This window comes from Lacerta agilis, chromosome 3, assembly GCF_009819535.1.
Source record: "Lacerta agilis isolate rLacAgi1 chromosome 3, rLacAgi1.pri, whole genome shotgun sequence".
NCBI classification, from domain to species: domain Eukaryota; kingdom Metazoa; phylum Chordata; class Lepidosauria; order Squamata; family Lacertidae; genus Lacerta; species Lacerta agilis.
The window spans coordinates 106934411-106957009 of record NC_046314.1 but is presented as its reverse complement, the minus strand read 5'-3'; the positions used below and the strand labels follow the sequence as shown (position 1 = coordinate 106957009).

At 48.2% G+C, this 22599-nt stretch overlaps 3 protein-coding genes across 4 annotated transcripts in view; 2 read left to right on the top strand and 1 right to left on the bottom strand.

The window, feature by feature from the left end:
• Positions 1–5912, top strand: part of PSME4 (proteasome activator subunit 4) — a 76508-nt gene extending 70596 nt beyond the window's left edge. For both annotated transcript variants that reach the window (XM_033145083.1, XM_033145082.1), the window contains 4 exons: positions 847–1009; positions 2085–2218; positions 3034–3172; positions 4261–5912. In XM_033145083.1, coding sequence (XP_033000974.1) covers positions 847–1009; positions 2085–2218; positions 3034–3168 — 432 coding nt within the window. In that variant the 3' untranslated portion in view covers positions 3169–3172; positions 4261–5912. The remainder of the gene's footprint in view (positions 1–846; positions 1010–2084; positions 2219–3033; positions 3173–4260) is intronic.
• Positions 5913–8973: 3061 nt separating this feature from the next.
• GPR75 (G protein-coupled receptor 75) lies at positions 8974–12765 on the top strand. Its single transcript, XM_033145477.1, is given in 2 exon segments — positions 8974–9160; positions 11011–12765. Coding segments are annotated over 2 exon segments (1923 nt in total). The 3' UTR covers positions 12747–12765.
• A 7097-nt stretch (positions 12766–19862) lies between these two features.
• On the bottom strand, positions 19863–22213 carry LOC117044666 (toll-like receptor 2). Its single transcript, XM_033145476.1, has one exon. It carries the CDS (start codon positions 22211–22213, stop codon positions 19901–19903), a length of 2313 nt encoding a protein of 770 aa, XP_033001367.1. The 3' UTR covers positions 19863–19900.
• Positions 22214–22599: the final 386 nt, after the last annotated feature.

The following is a 22599-nucleotide window of genomic DNA, read 5'->3' as shown; positions in this document are numbered from 1 at the left end:
TGCCAACACTCTGAATCCAAACCAGCACATTAAATTATACCATTGAACATAATATTCTAAAGTTCTACAAAGCTAAGAGTCTTCCTGCAGACCCTGTAATAAATGCATAGGAAGTTAACAGGCACTTGAGATCAACTTCCTCTCATTTTTATACTACGCGGGTGGTGCTGTGGTCTAAACCACTGAGCCTAGGGCTTGCCGATCAGAAGGTCGGCGGTTCGAATCCCCGCGACGGGGTGAGCTCCCATTGCTCGGTCCCTGCTCCTGCCAACCTAGCAGTTCGAAAGCACGTCAAAGTGCAAGTAGATAAATAGGTACCGCTCCGGCAGGAAGGTAAACGACATTTCCGTGCGCTGCTCTAGTTTTGCCAGAAGTGGATTAGTCATGCTGGCCACATGACCTGGAAAAGCTGTCTGCTCCCTCGGCCAGTAAAGCAAGATGAGCTCCGCAACCCCGGAGTCATTCGTGACTGGACTTAACTCAGGGGTCCTTTACCTTTACCTCACTCAAATTTGTGTTAAGCAATGAGCCTATAGAGCCCATTCTTAAACACACTCTGCTGAGGTGAAAGGTGAAGTGCTAATAGACCCCAGGGTCAGAAGACTTAACCGCAGAGCAGACTCACCACCGGACCGCTTTCATTGACACCCCGTCACATACGTTAAAATTTGCGTTTGCAGCTCAATTCAATGCGGGAACTCCTACTGCAAGTAATACCAAGCAAGCCAATCATTGAAATCATGAACCACTATGGGTTCATTTGAAAAAGATACTGCAGTGGAACAAATGCTGACTTGTCGACCACACTTGTTCACTGTAGTAACTGGTGTCCTTGCCCATCCCTAGGTGAGAGAGATGGCGGCCACCACATTGAGCGGCTTGCTCCAGTGCCACTTCCTGGTGATTGATGACCCCCTGCAGACTCACTTTGAGCAGCTCTGTAAGAGGAGACTCCCGAAGAAGAGGAAGAGAGACCTCAGCACAGTGGTGGATACCATTCCTCCTGCAGGTAAAGTGGGGGGGGGGAGGGAGGTCCATACATGATGGCTTCTTAGGAGGGTCTTTGTCCAGGCTTTGGTGTTCTCACATGCCTGAGACTAGTTCACCACCACTGGAAAGGGTTTCAGTCCAAAGCAGTGGAAAAGGTGCTGCGTTGGAAGCTGTCAGTCTGCAGTCGCAGTAACTGATGACCAGAGAACCAGACCCCAGAGTAAAGTAAACTCTGATTCACAACTGAGGATACTTTGCCAAGGGGAGCAAGAAATAGGAGGAGGAAGCTAGAAGCATGAAGCTTTAGGAGGTGCAAAGCCCAGGGGCTTGTGAGCACACAGGTGGGCTCCTCGGCATGGCCTTGGAAACATATGCTTATTTGCTTGCAAGCTACTCGATTGTACTGCAGTGCAATGAGGCATGTTAATTGGGAGCTACTTTGGTGGTGTTCCTCCCCCCCCCCCGGCTGTTTCTGCTTTCTATCTTGCCACCAAACTTGGAAGCACAGGAGCTGTTGGGAAAGGACTGAAAAGTCACATGCAGTTCAGATCTCCCTTTTCCCTTTCTGCTTTCACTTGTGGAAAGTCAGAAGGGATACTGTACTACCCCAAACCCTCCTTTCCATCGCTTTTGAGGTCAGCCGGGGAGGCCTTGTTAAGTTTACTCCAGCCACCTGAAACATTGTGAGTAAGGTATCAGCTATCGCCCATTGAAGAAGAGGAGGAGTTTGGATTTGATATCCCGCTTTATCACTACCCGAAGGAGTCTCAAAGCGGCTAACATTCTCCTTTCCCTTCCTCCCCCACAACAGACACTCTGTGAGGTGAGTGGGGCTGAGAGACTTCAGAGAAGTGTGACTAGCCCAAGGTCACCCAGCAGCTGCATGTGGAGGAGCGGAGACGCGAACCCGGTTCACCAGATTACGAATCTACCGCTCTTAACCACTACACCACACTGGCTCTACATTGTATAGTAGACCCATTTTATAGGAAATCTTTAGAGAGAAAGGGCCCTTTCCCCCCAACACACACACACACACACACACAGTTTTGTTTCTTGTACATAGAAAGCATCAATGACTTGCTCTGTTGCAGATTTGGTTAAGCGCCATGCTGGTGTGCTGGGACTTAGCGCGTGCATTTTATCCAGTCCTTACGACGTGCCCACCTGGATGCCTCAGCTTTTAATGGACCTTAGTGCACATCTGAATGATCCTCAGCCTATTGAGGTAAGAGCCCTCCCCATTCTCCCCTGGCAGCATGGCTTTCTCAGTAGTAGTTCAGATCATGTGGAATCTCCTGCCTCAAGATGTCCTTTCTTTCTTTTTGTTTGTTTGTTTGTTGTTAGTTAACAAGTTATTTATATCCTTGTGCTTGGTTGACTTTTAGGTGCCATTTTTGCCTGACTCTGAAATGCAGAATGACTAGGATAAGATCAACAGAACCAAGATACACTGAAATTATTTGTCAGAACCCTCAGAATAATATAGATGTGTGGCTTGTTTTATTTCATACACTCAAAACAGAGCATGTAAACAATATTTGCAATCAAGAAAAAAGCACAAAAAGTCAGCCTATAAAAGTCAACATCCTTCTAAAAAATTGGCCTAGAACAGCATAAAAATCAAGATAAGGCTGCCTAAACGTCAGCACAGGAGAAAGTAATTGGTGCCACTATCAAAGCTTTCACTAAAAGCATATAATTATAAAGCCTGAGAAAGAAAAAGGTCTTCATCTGGCCCTGGAAAGACCATAATGTAGGTGCCAGGTACAGTTTGAACCTAAGATAATTTTTAAAGAATCGTTCTGATTTACATGGCTTTGCATTTTTAGTACCTGGACTACAAATGTTTAGGACTTTCACAAGATTTTGTTGCTGTGGTGGTTTTTTTGTTTTTTGTAATTCATAGCTGAGTCCTTAAAGAAAACTGAGAATGACTTGGCTTATCATGTTTTTTCTTAATTTTCTTGCCTCTGCCAACGCAGGATGATAGTTGTTTTAAATACGCTGTTTAGATCCATATCTCTGCTTCTCGCCACACAGATGACAGTTAAAAAAACTTTGTCCAATTTCCGGAGGACCCACCATGATAACTGGCAAGAGCACAAGCAGCAGTTCACCGATGACCAGCTTCTCGTCCTTACTGACCTCTTGGTCTCACCGTGCTATTATGCATAATGAGGTGAGATCGCGTTGTGTGGTCGTGAGCCAATAAAAGCTTTTCTCGGAAAGCTTTTTCTAGATAACCCAGCTGTGCAAACCCAGCTCTAAAACGGCAAGAGATGCAATTTTGGACACGTCGAAATTAAATAGATAACAGGGCTGTGGCATAAACCAAGGCATCTTTAATGTATTCACAGCTCCATTATCATGAAAGTAAATTTGCTTCCAAGCTCCGTTAAAAGCCTAGCAAGGGGGTATTTTCATGTTTGCATTGCGAGTTAGAACATGGGCAGGGACTACTTTTTGGCCTGGCGGGCCATACGATTATCTGATCCCCACCTCCATGGAGCAACCTGCCCGTCAAATCACCTGATACTCTTATGGGCAGTGAGTTCAACACTGCTTTGCAATCAAGTTCCCCTTGCCGTGCAGCTGATTCAGCCAGGCCTGTGCCTGTCCCCGACACCTGATGTCATGTAGGATGCCAGTTGCGGCAAATGTGGGTGTGATTGCGGAGGGGGGAAATAGCGCCTTGCAAGCCATTATTGGGATCTGTGCTGTGCCAAATGTGGGTGTGGTGGGGTAGAGGTTCCCCACCCCTGCATTTGACTTAACACTGACAAGTACCTTTGGCAGAGATGGGTGGAGGTTGCAATGGAAAGCAGCCTGGGGGGCGATGAGCAGCAGCGGGGGTTTGATTAAAGGCATGCTTCACATTAACAAGACAGTCCAGGTATAAGACAGCCGTGATCCACCTGGAACCCTGAAGAGGGAAGCTGCCATTCACTGGTGGATATCCACTGACGGTGAAGGCTGGAGAGTACTGGGGAAATGGACTGCCCCTTTCCCCCATGCTCCTGGCGGGTGGAGAATCCCTGCTGCCATCACAGTCTCTCTCCACTGGAGCAGCTTTTTGCCAAAGGGCAAGGGTATAGCTGGCTTCGTCTTTCCGTCCTTGGCAGTTGCAGAGAGGAGAACAGGGAGGAGGATCTTGTTGACAGTGATTATATATATATTCTAAATGCAAGTCTTAGCACAGGTACACACGTTCTTTTTCTTGCAAAACATGATCCGAGCTCTCCTTTCTTGTTTCCTTCCGTCTTGCAGGTTCTCGGAAAAACGAGGGCCCACTGCCATTTCCGCCAAAATAAAGGAAACTCAAAACTAATTTATTGTGTATAGAACCCTTTTGGATATGGTAACTCTGAGGCTTAACGCTGGAATCCTTTAAGGAAGTACATACCTTAAGTCTCTGTGGAAAGGACTCTTGAGGATTTCTGCTGCACTGGGGAGAGGGGGGCTGCTGCAGTGTGATAAGTCTTTGTGTTTGAAGGGAGCAATCATGATTTTTTTCCACACTTTCATGTAAATTCCTTGCATTAACCTGAAGCCCTTTAAAAAGGGATCTTATTCTGTGCAGGTGGCTAGTTCCGCAACTTCACATTACATACGTGGACTTTCGAACCTAGTATCTGCAATTTTGGGTGCTCAAACTCTTCATCTGATCTGCCTGCAAGAGTGCATCTGTGAACTGCTGACCACTCGCTTGTAAGAATAGGCCAAAATTGTCCCCCATAACATTGTTCTGCCTCTTTCCACCTCCCATGCAATACCAGGCTATGCAGAACATTTGAGCTGGGTTTCTTTTGAAGTCCTACCTGCTGGGCAAATACTCCCCCCTCTATTGTTGTCCACATCAGAGCTGTAGAGTTGTCCTTTCTGTCGACAGGTTTTTAAGTAAGATTCTCCAGCCAGGTACTGAACCTTAACTTTTGCCTGCTTTCGTAAGCGGCAGTCTTGTTATTTCTGTCCTCAGTTCAGTAGATCCCACGGACAAGGGTGGCTCTCAACTGTTGGTTTTATTTCAGAGAACAAGAGAGTATGTACATATGTTAATAATGAGTGGCTAAAGACTTTTTAAATATTCCCCGTTTGCTAGTCACACATCTTTCCATTTGCCTCACGTCCTCATCTTGGAACAAGTATGTAACTTGCATTAAAAACAAACAAACCCAGAAGTATGCCCGCCCATCCCAAATTCATTTTTGTTCTGCAACTCTGGTGGCTATTGGCTGGCTGTTTCACAACATGTTCAATATGTGTTACATAGATGTAAAGGACTGTATAAATTGTAGAGGCACTGCACTGGCAAAGCACTGTACAGTTTGCAAAAATTTTACATGATTCATTTGTGAGAATTGAACTTTTAAACAATCGCACTTTTAGGTGTTAATAGTGCTTTCAGCTTTTTGTATCTGATTCAATGCCAATTTCTTCTGGTTTTTAATATTACCCCCTCCCTCTAACGAGGTGACTTTAGTTTTTGGCTTGGATTTTCATTTAACTTTTTAGTGAATCTGTTGGGTTTTTAATACGTAATCTCTGCCTCTCTGCCCCCACCCGCTCCCTCACTTTGGGAATGCAAGCAAGTGACATACTCTGGTGTGTGGTAAATTATGGAGTGCAAGAATGCCTCCCATGTTGGGGGGGGGGAATCATCTGAGAATTGTGTGTGTTCATCTTCTGCACATCCTGTACTTTTTCTTTGTAAGAACAGGAATACATTTTTTTCTTCTTCAATCCTCTGCCTGCTGGGAAACAACACCAAGTTTTTAAAGCACAGCAGTGTAACCAGTACAGTATCTCCTGAGAGCTGATACACAGAAATAACTAATGTATAGCATAGTGCCAAAATGCCACCTTCTCCTTTCAGTTGTGTACTTAGTTTAAAGCTGAATAAATGAATTGTTTGTAAGATCTGTGCCGCATGGTGTCTTGTTTTCCCAGGGGAGAGTTTCTGCAAGATAAATCCTTTCACCTGAGGATATGAAGGGGAAAGCTGTTAGCCCTACTGTGTATCAAATGGGTCCCTATTACAAAACATGTCACCTGTCTGCTTCCAGTTGTGCAGCGCATATCTCAGGGAACTTGTTTTCCCACTGGGCAGCATCTCCCATTCTGCAAAAAGCTAATATTTGAGTTGAGCCTAAAAAGGGATGCAATCTGGAGTTGTTTCTAAACCCTTGCAGCTTCTTTCTTTTCCAGGACAGTGTATGAATGTGAAGCTCAGTGGTAGATCACCTGCAACATGATAGAAGGGATATGCATGGCATGGGAAAAGTGGTTTTCTCCCTGTCTCACAACAATAAAACTGTAATAGCTGTACAGTAAAACTTGTGCACATCCATGGAAGCTGATTTGGGACAGGTAAAAGCACATAGTTAAACTTTGGAACTCAGTCCCACAGGAGGCAATGCTGACCACCAACTTGGATGGCTTTGAAGGAAAAGTGGACTAATTCATGGGAGGTAAAGGCTAACCCTGGATGCGGGTGGCGCTGTGGGTTAAACCACAGAGCCTAGGGCTTGCCGATCAGAAGGTCAGCGGTTTGAATCCCCATGATGGGGTGAACTCCCATTGCTCGGTCCCTGCTTATGCCAACCTAGCAGTTTGAAAGCATGTCAAAGTGAAAGTAGATAAAAAGGTACCGCTCCGGCAGGAAGGTAAAGGGAGTTTCCGCGTGCTGCTCTGATTCGCCAGAACAGCTTAGTCATGCTGACCACATGACCCGGAAGCTGTACGCCGGCTCTCTCGGCCAGTAAAGCAAGATGAGCGCTGCAACCCCAGAGTCATCCGTGACTGGACCTAATGGTCAGGGGTCCCTATACCTTTTAAAGGCTAACCCTGGCTATGAACCATGGTGGCTATGCTTCTGAATACCAATTGCTGGAAGCTGCTGTTCAAGTGCCAAAAGTGAAGTTGAAGCCAAGAGGAGTCAGGATGGCAAATCTCCTCTTGGCTTAGCCAGGCCAGCCTGGGAGGGGAGGGGTGAAGGAAGGGGGCTTACCTACAGTAGGCTCCTTTGCACCCTTGGCAAGGGGCTGTATCGGTGGCACCCCAGTCCCTTGCACCCTTGGCAATCACCGGCTCTCTCTGTCTCCCTTTGCGATTTTTGTGTACCCCTGGGTCTGCACCTTTGTCAGGCCAACCTGACCAACACCTAGGTATGCCCCCGGTCAAGGGTCTCCTGTCGCTAGATTTACTGTGTCTGAAAACCAAGGCTGCTGAAGTCAAAGGGGGAGCACTGGCAGAACCTCTGCTTTCTGTTTTGACTTTCTCAGGGCTCTCGGAAGCATTGCTGTGGCAGGAAATATGCGCAGGAGACCCCCAGGCCAGTTGAGAGTCAAAAGTGCTTGGAACCTCTTCATCTTGTGGTCCTGGACGCAAGTGAACAGATCTTGGACTCATGTTCTGAACCTGTTTATGAGCAGCAGAAATGTGGGACAAAGTCCCCACGCTTCCTCACCCTGTTCCTTGGATGTCACATTACTTTCTCCGTAGAATACCTGTGTGCTTACGGCCTTTTAGCCTGGGGGTTTCATATGATTTATCAGTATATTTATATATTTGTGTACTTGACTGGTCTTTCTCCAGTATTTTTATCTGTTTTATCTGTATTTTTAGTCGCAATGGCCTGTTGGCTACGTGAATAAAGTTTGATTTGATTTGATACCTGTGTGCTTGCAATTCAGCACAGGGGCACAAATGATTCTCATTTGCTTCCCTTCAAAGGTCTGACCCCAGGTGTCACCAGAACCTGGCATTTTGGGGCAGGTGGCAGGGCCCGCTCTCAGTAACTATCCAGGCCTTCCCTCTCCTTTTCATGTTCTTGTCAAGTACTTGGGAGTTATAGCCATCCTTAGAGATTACCCACCCTGTCCCTGACTCCAACTCAGCCTCCTGGGCACCTGAGGATGCCCATTTCAGCCAGTGGAGCTTCCCAGAGGACAACCTGCTTGGGAGCCTTCAATATGACTTCAGCTGCCTAGAGCTCAAAGCCACCGCTAATCTTGCTGGTGGATTTATTTGCATTTACACATCCCACCTTTTTCTCCAAGCAGCAGCACAGGGGGGGGGGGGAGCCGCACGCTTCTCTCCCCTTCCTCCTCCTGTATCTCTCCCCCCCCAAAAAAAAAAACAAGCCAAAAACAAATCAGCGATGGTGCGTGAGCGGCCTGCATCTCTGCTTTGGCGAAACACCGGGTACCAAAAAGCCAAGGCAGCTCTTGGTAAGCAAAAAAAGGCGCCTCCCTGCGCGCCCAGGGCCGCCCGAACCGTTTCTCACTCGGATACAAAAGCTGCCCGCATCTGCTGCCCGCGTCTATTTAGAAAAGAAATGCGAGAGAAAAGAGCGCGTCGCTTCCTCCCTGCCGCTCGCTCAGATGCGCAATCGCTGCGCTGCGTGCCGCGCGTGCAGCTCCGGTGCAGTCGCGCGCACTCCCACCGAGGTGTGTGTGTGTGTGTGTGTGCGCGCGCGCGCTCTGCCCTACCTTCCCCTCCCGGCCCTTGTTTTTTTCGGGTCGTGCGCGAGACCGGAGGCGGGGTGGACAGATCCCTCGGTGGCTGCGCGCGCGGCAAGCAAACCGGAGGACCAACCTGGCCAGGAGCCGCCGCTGCACATTTGGGGAGAGCCCCAGCAAAGCACGCGCGCCGCCAACCGGGCAGCATCGTGTGCGGGCTTCGCGGCGGCACCCCCTCCCTCCTTTCCCATCTCTCTCTTTCTCTCCATCCCCCCCTCCAATGCACAAGCGAGGTCCATCCTCTCCCGCACGTCGGCGATGACTTCAGCGTCCGCCCGCCGCCTCCGGAGCTGCCCTCGGCAGCCCGGCCGGGAGAAGATGCTCCCCGTTCCCTGCGCGCCGAGGCACAAGGCAAGCGGCGCCCGCTGCTTCCCCAGAGCCGGCGCTGGGTAAGGAGACGCTGCCTAGGGTGGTGGGTATGGTGGCGGAGGTGCATCCTGGCCAGGAGGGATGGCGGGCGATGGCCTCGGCCTCGGCCTCCGCTCTGGCCCGAAGCGCACGGGGCTCTCCTCTCCGGCCGGACCCTCAAGGCGGAGCCTGGCGCGTAATGGCGCAACGGAGCGGCCGGGAGCGTCGGGCGCCTTCGCTGCTCCTGACCATTGCCGGGGCCTGGGGGGAGAAGCGCGGGAAGGAGCCCACGCGCCACGGCAGGCGGTGGGATTCGCTTCTTCCTGTCGGGGAGGCTTTGAAAGGGGTTTGGCAGACTCGGGATGAGGATCCATTTGTTACATGAATTATAACACGTTGAATGGCAGAATCGCGAGTGGGCAAGAGGGTCGTTGCGCAGAGGGGGTCCCCTGTGAGAACAGGGTGCAGGACTTGGTGGGCTTTTGGCCTGATCCAGCCCTGCTCTTCTTACAGTCTGGAGGTAGTTCTTATTAAATTCTACTCCCACCCCCACCCCAAAAAGGAATCTGTGCCGCAGGAACTGGCCAAGTCTCTGGAGGCAACCAGGTTGGGTCAGGCCTAAAGAGCTTGTGGTAGAGCTCCAGTTTTCTAGCGCTGCATTCTTTTCCTTAGGGATGTTATCTCAGGACACACTGCTTCACTCTTTTGAGGTCACCCATCAGAAGCTGCCTTGGGCCGCCTCAAATGGCCATGTCTGCACTAAAGCAGTCTCATCGGCACCAGATTACCAAATCGGCAGAGTAGGCACCAACCTGTGGGCCCCATGCCGTTTAGGGGCCCTGCGGCAACGGATCTAAATAATATTGATTTGATCTTAAAAGAAAATTATGGTCAAGTATTAGGAGATAATTTGCATGGTGCCCCCCCCCCCAGATTTGAACTGCCTAGGGGCCTCTACAGGGTTCAATATGGCACTTGAGTACACACTGTTTAAAATGTGGCCCTCTTGGTTTTTTTTTTTTAATCTGGCCCTCAGAACTACCCCCACCCAAATGCTTTTGCCTGACTGCACTGTGTCCTTGCACTCCAACAATCATAGAATCAATAATCAAGGGACCCTGAGGGTCATCTAGTCCAACCCCCTGCAATGCAGGAATCTCAACTAAAGCTTTCATGACAGATGGTCATCCAACCTCTGCTTGAAAAGCTCCAAGGAAGGAGAGTCCACCACCTCCCAAGGGAGTCGGTTCCACTGTTGAACAGTGCTTACTGTCAGAATCCTGGCAAGTGTAGTTTGTTCCCTGCTGCTGAGAGTTGTTAGGAGACCCTTGTTCCTGGAGAGGGCAGTTCGGCGCTGCAGGTGCAGGAAAAACAACACGGGAGACAGCAGGCACTGTGATCCTCCAGCGGTTTGACTTCACCCCCCAGAGGCACACTCCAACAACAGCAAAAAAAAAAAAAAAAAATCCCCTCGCGGAGCGTCAATTCTCAGAGTTCCCTGGGAAGAAGGATTGATTCTTAAACCATTCTGGGAATATTAGCTCTGTGAAGGAACAGGGGTCTCTTAACACCTCTCGGCACCTTGCACAAACTACAGTTCCCAGGGTTTCCTTGGGGGGAGCCACATCTGTTTAAAGAATTTAAATGTAAGATGGGGCCAAATTCTTCACTGTAGATGCTGGAAACTGAAACAGGGACTATATAACTATTTTATTTCCCCCCCCCCTTAATGCACAGAAACAATATTTAATGGTTCCTTCCACCCTGCCCCCAGAACTAAAAAATCAGCAGTCAAAATATTGGGTGTGAACTAACAGAGCAGTTCACATAATAGCATAGAATACTGGCTTTAAGGAATAAGTGATAAATACAGGCTTTAAAAACAGCCAAAAAAATGTACTATTTAAATATAGATAACATCTCTCCCTGTGTTAAAGCAGTGGTTGAGAGCCAATCAAGTTTCAGTACAATTACTCTGTGAGATCTGCTGCAGATTTACAGTGACCGAGTTGGCAGACATAGTTTCCTCTTCATAGCACATCATGGCTGTTAAGAGTACACAGGAGAAGACTTGAAGGCCCGATATGAGCTATCCAGTGTCTGTTGACTTACGTTTGGACGGGGCGTGTGTTTCTGCTTATACAAACAGGCTTCACCCACCATGGACTTCAGGCTTCTAAAACGAGGCGATTGATTCTGAGGTGCTGAAAGACCCGCAGAGCGTTGGTTCCTGTGAGGATGAACCTGACGGGCTGGGCTGAGACAAAGTGGACAGACCGCTCCAATTCCTCGGTACAGCCGCCGCCGCCACACCCTTGGGGCAGCAATGACACCTTTTCCTTCCAAGGAGACCTCCAAGACATCATCCACACAGCTACCTTGGTGACGTGCACCTTCCTGTTGGCTGTCATCTTCTGCCTGGGCTCCTACGGCAACCTCATTGTCTTCCTGTCCTTCTTCGACCCGGCCTTCCGGAAGTTCCGCACCAACTTTGACTTCATGATCCTCAACCTGTCCTTCTGCGACCTCTTCATCTGCGGAGTGACCGCCCCCATGTTCACCTTTGCCCTGTTCCTGGACTCGGCGGCGGGCATCCCCGATGCTTTCTGCTTCACCTTCCACCTCACCAGTTCTGGCTTCATCATCATGTCCCTCAAGACGGTGGCCGTCATCGCCCTTCACCGGCTCCGCATGGTGTTGGGCAAGCAGCCCAACCGGACGGCCTCTTTCCCTTGCACCCTTTTGCTCACCTTGGCCTTGTGGTCCATGAGCTTCACCCTGGCGACGCTGGCCACCATGAGGACCCAGAAATCCCGCCTCTGCCTCCCCATCTCCAGCCTGGTCATCGGAGAGGGGAAGGTGGTCCCTTACTTGTACGTCATCGACTTCATCTGCTGCGTGGCGGTGGTTTCCGTCTCCTACATCATGATCGCCCAGGCCTTGAGGAAGAACGCCCAGGTGCGCAAATGCCCCCCCATCATCACAGTCGATGCATCCAGGCCTCCGCCATTGATCGGACCCCTTGCCGCTGGGTGCGCTGATGGCGTGCAGTGCGCCGTGCCCGCTCTCTACAGAAACCAAAACTACAACAAGCTGCAGCACATCCAAACCCACGCGTACACAAAGAACCTCAGCCAGCTGCCTGCAACTGCAGCCAGCAGTTTCCAGCTGGTGTCGACAGTGAACTTGTCGACAGCCAAGGACTCTAAGGCCGTGGTGACGTGCGTTGTCATTGTCCTTTCGGTGTTAGTCTGCTGCCTCCCCCTCGGCATCTCCCTGGTGCAGGACGTTCTGTCCCGCAACAGCGGCTTCATCCTCTACCAGTTCGAACTGTGTGGGTTCACTCTCATCTTCTTCAAGTCTGGGCTGAACCCTTTCATTTATTCCCGGAACAGCGCGGGGCTGAGGAGGAGGGTCCTTTGGTGCCTCCAGTACTTCGCCCTCGTCTTCTTCTGCTGCAAGCAGAAGACGAGGCTCCGCGCCGTGGGCAAAGGGAGCCTCGAGGCCAACCGCAACAAGTCGTCCCACCACGAGACGAACTCCGCTTACATGCTCTCTCCGAAGCCTCAGAAGAAGTTTGTGGACCAAGCCTGCGGCCCGAGTCACTCCAAGGAAAGCGTGCTGAGCCCAAAGGCTTCCGCCGGCCGCCAGCATTACGGGGCCCAGAGCAGCTCCACCCCTATGAACACTCGCATCGAACCTTATTACAGCATCTATAACAGCTGCCCTTCCCAGGAAGTGAGCACTCCCAACAGCCTGCAGCCCACAAACTCTCCCTTTGGATTCGCCAACTCCTACATCGCCATGCACTATCACGCGATGACCGACGTGGTGAGGGATTTCGACAGTACTTCTGCTAAGCAGATACCAGTTCCCTCGGTGTAGCTAGCGGGAGCTGAGACTCTTAACGCCCGACTGCAGTGGTGGCCGACCTTTTTCTTTGTGTGTGTCATCCAAAGCATGATATCGTGCCCCTTTCATACGCATCACAGCAGGGATAGCCGCGGTGGTGCCCTTCAGAAGCTGGACTACAACTCCCATCCACACTGGCCGGGGATGATGGGAGTTGTAGTCAAGCAACGACTGGAGGGTGCCAGGTTGGCTACCCATGCTCTAGGGTGGTTTTGCCTTCAGTTTGCTGAGCAGCTGGCGCACAAAGGGGCAGGGGTAGCTACGCCTCTGCCAGGCTTCTGAGCTCTCCTGTCCCGGCCTGCTTCTGATATTTGGTTTCGCAGGTTGGCCACATGTTTTCCTATCATCTCTCTGGTTGTCTGTGTCTCCCCCACCCCATCTTTCAAGATTTCTGGTTACTAGTCCCCAAGGCTCAGTGGGTGTTATACCCCCCCCCCCCACCCTGCCCAAAGTATTCCCTCCACCACCTTCAAATACAATGTTGAATCTGCTTTTTCTGTCAAAAGAGCCGCCAACCACGAATTCACCTGTTGCAGCTCTGCTTTAAGACTGGACCGAGTATTGCTTTACCGGTTTTTTTGTGGTATGCTCGTGAAAGTGCACGGTTTTAAGCATTGACAGAGCTTTCTAAAAGTTTCTACTCTGAATTGTATATACATATATTACTGGTTTGATGCGGAACCTTGCTATTATATTTATTTATTGAAGAGTGTTTAATTGTGCTGGTTGGCAAAGCATGTGGAGTGGCAAACCCTATTCCCGAACCAGGATTGGGACCAAGACTGAGATGGCTTTCAGCACCCCCCCCCATATTGGTCGACCCCCACTGCTGATGCCTGTTCTGGACCCTATTTTAATTTAATTTGTTCTCCACAGTGCAGTGGGCTTCCCAACTGTGGCAGCAACCATATCACTTGCTCCCCATCCCATAGTCTCTGTGTTAACTCAACTTCTGGGGTATTGTGGGAGGGGGCGGCGGAATGGGACACCCAAGATCAGGCATAGGCAAACTCGGCCTTCCAGGTGTTTTTGGCCTACAACTCCCATGATCCCTAGCCAACAGGGCCAGTGGTCAGGGATGATGGGAATTGTAGTTCCAAAACATCTGGAGGGCCGAGTTTGCCAATGCCTGCCCAAGATGGTGGCTGGAAGCTGCTCAGCACTATCATCGTAATTATTATTATTATTATTTAATTAAAAGCTGTCAGAAGATGGGCTCCTCAGAGTGTTGGGGCCATAGCTTCTGTGAAAGGATACAGCCCATGAGCCGAAGCCTATCCTATCCCCAAACACTCATATAATCTGTCAGGATCACAGGTTATTTTACGATTTTGCTTCGCTGCGTTTCGAAAGAATTTTGAGTGCTTACACGCACTGGGAAAACTTTACAGAAAGTGTTTTTTAATCCTTGGGTTTAAACTGTTAAGAAGAAATGTATACTTTTATGTATGTTGAGGACATGAGATCCCTTCTTCTCAGGCAAGACCTGCGTCAGTCCTGTAAATAATTCAGAGTTACTAGTCCACAGTGTTTTTGTATTCGCTAATTTGTCCAAAACCTTAGCGCGTTTTGATTTGTGAATGACATGAAAGGCAGCCACACTTATGATTCTTCTGTCACTGGCAACAAAGGTAAAGGTGAAGAGACCCCTGACCGTTAGGTACAGTCGCGGACAACTCTGGGGTTGCGGCTCTCATCTCGCTTTACTGGCCGAGGGAGCCAGCGTACAGCTTCCGGGTCATGTGGCCAGCATGACTAAGCCGCTTCTGGCGAACCAGAGCAGCGCACGGAGATGCCGTTTACCTTCCCATCGGAGTGGTACCAATTTATCTACTTGCACTGGTGTGCTTTCGAACTGCTAGGTTGGCAGGAGCAAGGGGCCAAGCAACGGGAGCTCACCCCATCGTGGGGATTCGAAAACATGGTTGTTTACAAGCCCTTTAAAAAAATATCTCTCTGCACCCCCACCCCTTCTAATATAGGCCTGTTCTCATGCTCCAGTCACAACAGTCTCTGGGGATTGTGTTACTTTGGCAGAGCGCTCAATTCCACCTCCCACCCCTTCCCCAGAAATGGTACATCCTAGCAATGCAACTGCAGCATATGAGGAAATCTGCTTGCTTGTTTTAACTCTAGATATGGTGAGGGGTTGGGCGCCCACATGCAATTTTAAACTCTTGCAAATCGCGAAGGCTAGAAAGTAACCAAACTCCCTGCCTGCCCTTTCTCTCTCCCCACCCCCAATTAAAAGTTGAGATTTCAGGGTCCCAGTTTCCGCACTTCCCATTCTAACAAGAGCCTGCATATCTTCTTGTTATATGTGTCTTTTGCAACAACCGTCTCATAATTGCGGACCAATTGTATTACGTGAGCATCGGTGCTTATAAAATGACCATTCTAGAAAAATATAAAGGACAGATTTAATTATATTTATTTATTTATTTATTGCTAGATAATCGTAGGCACTGTAAGACCCAACACAAGCAAAACTGCATACGAATGATGGTTGTGCAGAATCTGTTAGGAAAGTACCGGTAATATTTTGCTAAAACATTTCACGTTAGTCATTTCCTCATTCCCAAAAATGTTAGAGGAAGAACCCTGCTGTTAGCCCTTGTGTTTCTTTGGTATTTTAGGGTGTGTGTGTTGTTGTTTTCTTTAATCTCACATGCTGTCATGATCATAAAGGGATATCTAAGGATATGGATCAAACTTTTCTTTTTATCCTGTGCCAAATTCATACTTAATGTGTTCTCCTACAATAAAGGGGTCTCCGTGTTCTGTGATGTTTTGACCAACCCTCGATATTGTTTGTGGTTTGTCTTTTTAAAATAATAATAATAATAATAATAATAATAATAATAATAATAATAATTTATTTATACCCCACCCATCTGGCTGGATTTCCGAAGTGAGCCACCGACCATGGGCACACATTCCCATTTACTCTGCTTTGCTCCCTGTGCTAGATTTGGAAGCCAGTATTGGCCACAATACACATCTATCAGGTGGTTTCTTGAGAAATGTAGTGTTTCGATACGTTTCCCACCGCCTCCAACCAGCTGTGATGCAATTTGAACACATAAGCCACACGGAAGACATCCATGCCCCCTCTCCACCCTCTGGTGTGGACAGGCAGCGGGTGACTTGGAAACCCACCAAGAAGCCATGCTGATGTATATCAACGTAAAGGTAAAGGTAAAGGGACCCCTGACAGTTGGGTCCAGTCGCGGACGACTCTGGGGTTGCGCACTCATCTCGCTTTACTGGCCGAGGGTACAGCTTCCGGGTCATTTGGCCAGCATGACTAAGCCACTTCTGGCGAACCAGAGCAGCGCACGGAAACGCCGTTGACCTTCCCGCCGGAGCGGTACCTATTTATCTACTTGCACTTTGACGTGCTTTCGAACTGCTAGGTGGGCAGGAGCAGGGGACCGAGCCAACGGGAGCTCACCCCGTCGAGGGGATTCGAACCACTGACCTTCTGATCAGCAAGCCCTAGGCTCTGCGGTTTAACCCACAGCGCCACACGCGTCCCATATATATCATCCTAACCATGTGCAAATGTGATTTGAAATGCAGTTGTGGGTGGGTGTGGAAGGACCTCGCTGTGTTTTAAGCCAGTTATGTGAACACCGGCTGAGTTAATGGACAAAGGCAGTATTTATTTATTTGCCAAGATTTCTATACTGCTTGGTTCAAAGACCAAACCAAAGACCTCTAAGTGGCTTACAAAGATTGAACTGGGGGACCTGCTGGTTCCTAGCTCAGCCTCTTTCTTTCAGTGAGGTGGTAAAAACCACCACCACCACAAAGCTCTTTTCTGGGTTGTACCTCTTCAGATTGCTGGTGAGGGCTCACAGGACTGAACTCCCAACGAATCATCCACACAAAGAGAAAACCTCCCTGATAAACAGGGATACACCATCCAGGGTATGGTGGAATGTTCTATCGGGAGTCCCCGTTCTGTAAACTGAAACAATACTGTCCAGACACCCATTTTAGCACCTCCCTCTGTCATTTCCGAGAACTAGGCCACTTGCCTTTGATGGGGGGGAGAACAGCCAAATGCAAGTTTGTCCCCACCTGTTTGCACTCTGCATTTGCAAGCCTGTATTACAAAAGATCTTAGCTGTACACCGAAATAAATAAATAACCAGAACGTGCGTTGGACCACAGGGACACACAAGTGCCCAGTAGCCAAGGTTACCATCGATTTGGGATAATGCTTCTGATTAATTGGGCCTGGTGCAGAAGAGTCCTCTAAAAAGCAGCATGTTTTCAGTTTTTTTAAAATCTCACTAAAGCCTCTCTGCCCACTGTTCCTGTTCTGATAACTGGGACTGGGTGATCGATTTGACATATCGTCCAAAACTGGTCTATATTGTGATACTGGTTTCATAATTTTTGACCTGGCAATATATTGCGAAACTGTGTGTGCCTGTGCTATGCAAAAATCATGATGTGGGGGGGAAACCCATGAAGCCAGCTAATGCCTCTACATAGCTCCATCCCATAGCTGTCAACTTTCCCTTTTTTTGCAGGAAATTCCCTTATTCCAGCGCTGCTTCCCATGGCAAAAAAAGGGAAAGTTGACAGCTATGGCCGTTTCCCAATGCAAAAAAAAAGGAAGGTTGACAGCTCTGCTCCATCCCTATTTCGGACATTGTGATATATCAGTGTATTGCGATGTTTAGCTGGTGATATATTGCGATGTTGAAAAGCAGGTATCGCCCAGCCCTACTAATAACTTATAGGAAAATATTCCAGGCTCACTTGCATTGCCAAACAAAGACTCCAGCCAAAAATATAGGAGCAAAACAGCAACCTGTAGGCCTGATCTTTATTGTTGCAACAAGGCTTCCAGCCACCACAAGGAAGAAGCAGGAAGAAGCCCAGAACAAAGGGCTTCTACTTTTTTAATATAACTTTCCCTTCTTACCCACAATGCCCTTAGTGAAGCATCATACATACATCATATGTACATCACAACTATGTCATAATCTGGGAGGGGTCCTCTGGCAGAAACCTGATCTTAGGGTTTCCCCCATCCCTCCTGAAATATACTCAGAATTGAGTGTTGATTTCATGCTTGTTATTTCAGCTCATGGTGAACAGTGAGTGAGTGCTTTCCCCCCAAAACTGGCCATATATACACTATTTACAGAATGGGTACCGTGTGATTGGCTGATTCAACTCCCCTCCTCTATTAGGCGGCTCCTGCAGACCAATCAGGTTGCTGCCTTCTAGGATTCTACCTGCCTATTGTTCTAGGATCCAAGCTCAGTACATAACACCTCCCTTGACTTCCACTTCACACCCATTAAGTGGAGTATGTACATGTTACTGTTCTCTGGTCAAGTTAAGCACACTCCTTTGTCTTGACCAAGCTCCTAATAAACTGAGTTTACTATTGTAAAGGGGCTACCTTTGAAGGTGACCCGGAAACTGCAATTAATCCAGAATGCGGCTGCTAGACTGGTGACTGGGAGTGGCCGCCGGGACCACATAACACCGGTCCTGAGAGATCTACATTGGCTCCCAGTACGTTTCCGAGCACTATTCAAAGTGTTGGTGCTGACCTTTAAAGCCCTAAACGGCCTCGGTCCTGTATACCTGAAGGAGCATCTCCACCCCCATCATTCAGCCCTGACACTGAGGTCCAGCGTTGAGGGCCTTCTGTCGGTTCCCTCACTGCAAGAAGTAAAGCTACAGGGAACCAGGCAGAGGGCCTTCTCGGTAGTGGCGCCCGCCCTGTGGAACGCCCTCCCATCACAGGTCAAGGAAATAAACAACTACCTGACATTTAGAAAATACCTGAAGGCAGCCCTGTTTAGGGAAGTTTTTAATCTGTGACTTTGTATTGTATTTTAATATTTGTTGGAAGCCGCCCAGAGTGGCCAGGGAGACCCAGCCAAATGAGCGGGGTACAAATAATAAATTATTATATTATTATTATTATTTCTGGAATGGCTACCTGTGTGGCATTTGGGCCAGGATGCAAGCAATTATCACCCTGGCAAGGAGGCAGCTAAGTACCTGGTCCCAGGCTTCAGGGATTATGGTTGCCCCTGCCCACTTCACATGCTCCCCCTTGGTAGCCATTTCCTTCCTGAACAGAACAAAGTTGGAATGGCGCAGATCCTATACGGGAGCGATTTTATGTGGCTTTCTAAAGTTTTTCCCATTTGCAGGATTGTGTTGGTTTTAGTAGTCTCTCAGTCTCTCTCTCTCTCTCTCTGTGTGTGTGTGTGTGTGATGTCCGCAGGATGGCAACCCCCCCCCCCCAGTAAAAAACCTTTCCAGAAATTCCGGTAATGTAAGAATTTTAAGGTATTTTATTTATATATAATAATTGTTATTAATGTACCAAAACAAATAAGGCCACATGTCTGGAAAACAGCACAGGAAGACAGGCCTCACTCCATTTTTGACTCCCAACTGACCAAGTATTTCTTTGTCTCAGGAACAAAGGGGGGGGTGTTGCCCCTCCAGCTACTCAGCAGCCCCCTGCCTGAGTGATAATCTCTGGCATCCTGATACCTGAGTGCCAGACAAAAGGGTGTGAATACTTGGCTGGGAAATAGGGAAATGTAAATATCTTTTGTTTCACTTGATGGGTTTTTGGTGGAGGGCAAGAGGCATGGGGGCAGGGTCCAAGATGCTCAGATCACTGCTACCAGACCCTCCCAATTTGTGATGTAATTCTAATGTATGGAGGGGTGGTCTTGAGCTGGAGGGGGGCAATTTCAAAAGTCTATAGGAGCTTGCACGCCTTTGTTGGAAGTCTTTTGCTTGCAAGACACCCTGCTGCAGCAGTTTCTAATAAAGGGCTATCGCCTTGTTTTGGGAGATTCTGTGTCGTCTCTATTTATTCATAAATGCTCCTGAGAGGAGGGGAGCCCTACCAAGGCTCTCCCCCGGGTTCGTGGACTCCCTTCTGGGGTTGAACCTAATTTTTATAACAGTAACATAACCAAATGTTTATGTGGCTGCCATTTGACAGTATTTTATCAAGTCTTTTTCTTAACAACAGCCCAAAGCCAACATCTCAGCATGCGCCAGTCCAGAAATGCTTGTGTTCCTCATCCATGCACCCTCGATTTCCCACACGCCTCCTCCGCTTCCTAGCACAGCCCATTTTCCTCTGTCAAAGCCATCGGCTCGTTTGTCGTTTTCAGAACAGCGGTCAGCTGGCTCCAGAAGAGCTTTTGTTTGTGTTCCTCTGGGCTCCACTTCAAGTAGGTTTTCCTTTTCAGCAGCTTCCGGAGCTTGCTGAATTTCTGCGGGATGCTGTTGGGCGGCAGGTCTTCCAGCACAACCATAATGAGAGAGTCCTCGTTTTCGCTAAGGACCCGATGTTCAGCAAAGAACAGCTCATACTGGCACCAGCAACTGTTGACGAAGCTGGGCGACAGCACAAAGAGAACTTTGTGGCTGTTCTCAATGCAGTGAAAAATGTTCCCAACAACCGGGTGCCCTGGCACGAAGTCTCTCTCGTGGTAACATACTCTAAACTCGAGGGCTTCCAGTTTTCCCAGCAGGGTCTCTTTAGCCCAGAGCGCATCATTTTCGCTGTATGAGATAAATGCGTCATACGCTTTGTGTTCTGGCCTCTTCTTGTATTGTTTCCTTTTCGCCATACACCAGTACCATCCCATCTTAATATACCAGACGCCGTCAAAATGCCAGCAAAGAGCTGTTAAGAGGGACATTGCCAAGATGGCCACACAAGCCGTAATTGCCATTTGAAGTCCGAGAGAACAACGCAGCATTGTTAGGTTGCTGGTTTCAACCGAAAGCCCCCGTTTCTTGAGCGGAAAGCTACACCAAAGGTCCTCTTGGCCATTTATCTGCAGTTGCCGGCTAGCAAGGTACGTGTTCGCAAACCAATACAAGTCACAGTTGCAGAAGAAATGTTTCCCTTGAAGGGTTAAGACGTTCAGGTTCGTCAACCGGCCAAAGGTCTCTTCCATAATAATGGTGATGGCGTTGTTGCTGATGTCCAACTCAAGCAAAGATTCGGGGAGAGACCCCGGTTGCAAAAAAGATATCTTGTTTCCTGACAAATTCAGATATTTGAGTTCCGGCAGAAATACTCCCGTGCGGTCCTGCAGTTCTGTAATTAAATTGTGGCTTGCATCGAGGTTGGTGAGGTGGTGAGAATGGTTTAGATTCAGATGCGTCATGAGGTTTCTAGAAACGTTAAGGAATTCCAGCTCTTGTGGTGCCCTGAATAAATGGAACACAGGTATTTGATTTTTACTGATATCCAGTTCTTTTAAGGAGTCTGGAAGATACTCAGGTGGAAGATCCTTTATTTTATTGCTTGGAATCTTAAACACTATCAAATTAGGGAAGGTGGTAAGATCTGCTATCTCTTGGATGTTACTGTTGCTTAAATCTAGGTACTGCAATGAAGTTGGCAGCTGGGGGAAACCGTGCATGGGGTTGTTGCTCAGGTCTAGAAAGAGAAGCTTTCTCATGGTGTTTGCAAACCATTCCGGAAGTTCTACAATGGAGCAGTTGGACATCACAAGATGCCTCCCTTCCTTGGGGAGGTTTTCGATGGGGCTGCGTTGTGGGAAATTGACAATCGACAAGATTTCCATTCTGCTTCCTGGTATAGGCTTGAGGAGAGACGTCAGCGTTTCAGGATCGTATATAAAATGGTTTCCTTGAACGTCCATCTCTTCTATATGAAAGTAAGTTCTGGCAAACTCTTGTGGTATTCCGTTAATGCGTGTGAAGGACAAATCAATGCCTTTGAGACTCGAAGGGAGGCAGATGCTTTTCAAAGTGGTAAGAGGGTTGTGGCTGAGATTTAAGAACAACAGCTTGCTGTGCTTTAAGTCACACTTCTTGGGTACAACCACACCGGGTACAGCTATGCTGTTGTAACTCACGTCAATGGACTGAACATTCTTCATTTTCAGGAGCAGTGAAAGCAGGGTCCCTAAATCGATTTGCAGATTGTTGCGACTGGCATCCAGCTCTACCACCTCTCCCAGCGTCGTGTTGCAATGCCTAGGATCCATTTCCCTCCTCAGATCATCCTCAGACAGGTTTCTGTCAGATAGATCAAACACCCCACTCACCAGATTGCCGCAACCTGCAGACATCCTCAGCGCCGAAGGTGGAAATACTGTTCCTGATTCATCTTGTCTTTCATAACCCAGAACAGTCCTTTTTAGTATCGAATGGGCATTTAGAAGACTACTAGGTCCTTTCTGCTTCTCTGCTGGAAAAGGAGACCCTATGGTGGCCCATAAGGATGGGTCAGTTTGTGGAGAATTCACCATTTCATTCATTTGTGAGAACTTGGGGAATGGCACTTCTTGTGGCGGGCTGTTAAGTAAAACTCTGAAACTCTGATTGCTTTGAGGAACTAAACCTTGAATGATGGGGCCTTCTGCTTTCCTTCCTGCATTTTCCCCCATAAAGCTGTGTGAGAAGTTAAGGCTTCTTGTTGGAGTTTGTAATTCACCTTCTCCATCACAGAAAAGAATAGAAACACAGAAATAGAGTAGTCTGGTAAAGATTCCCATCCTGGAGAAGAGGAAACAACAATCAGTGCTTTGATCTAATACTTTATTTCATAAAATGCATATACTGCTTGATTTTTTTAAATTATTATTCTGTGCAAAGTATAGTTTTAGATACATTTGTACAATTCCTCACACTGGGAGTAACATTTAACTAAGGAAAATTAAACTAAAAATTATAAGGGGGTAAACGTGATAGGAATAGTAGTATTTTTATCCTGTTTACCCTCTCCACTCAAAGCAGTTAGTAATGTACAACAAATGTAAAAGAATTGGGCCAC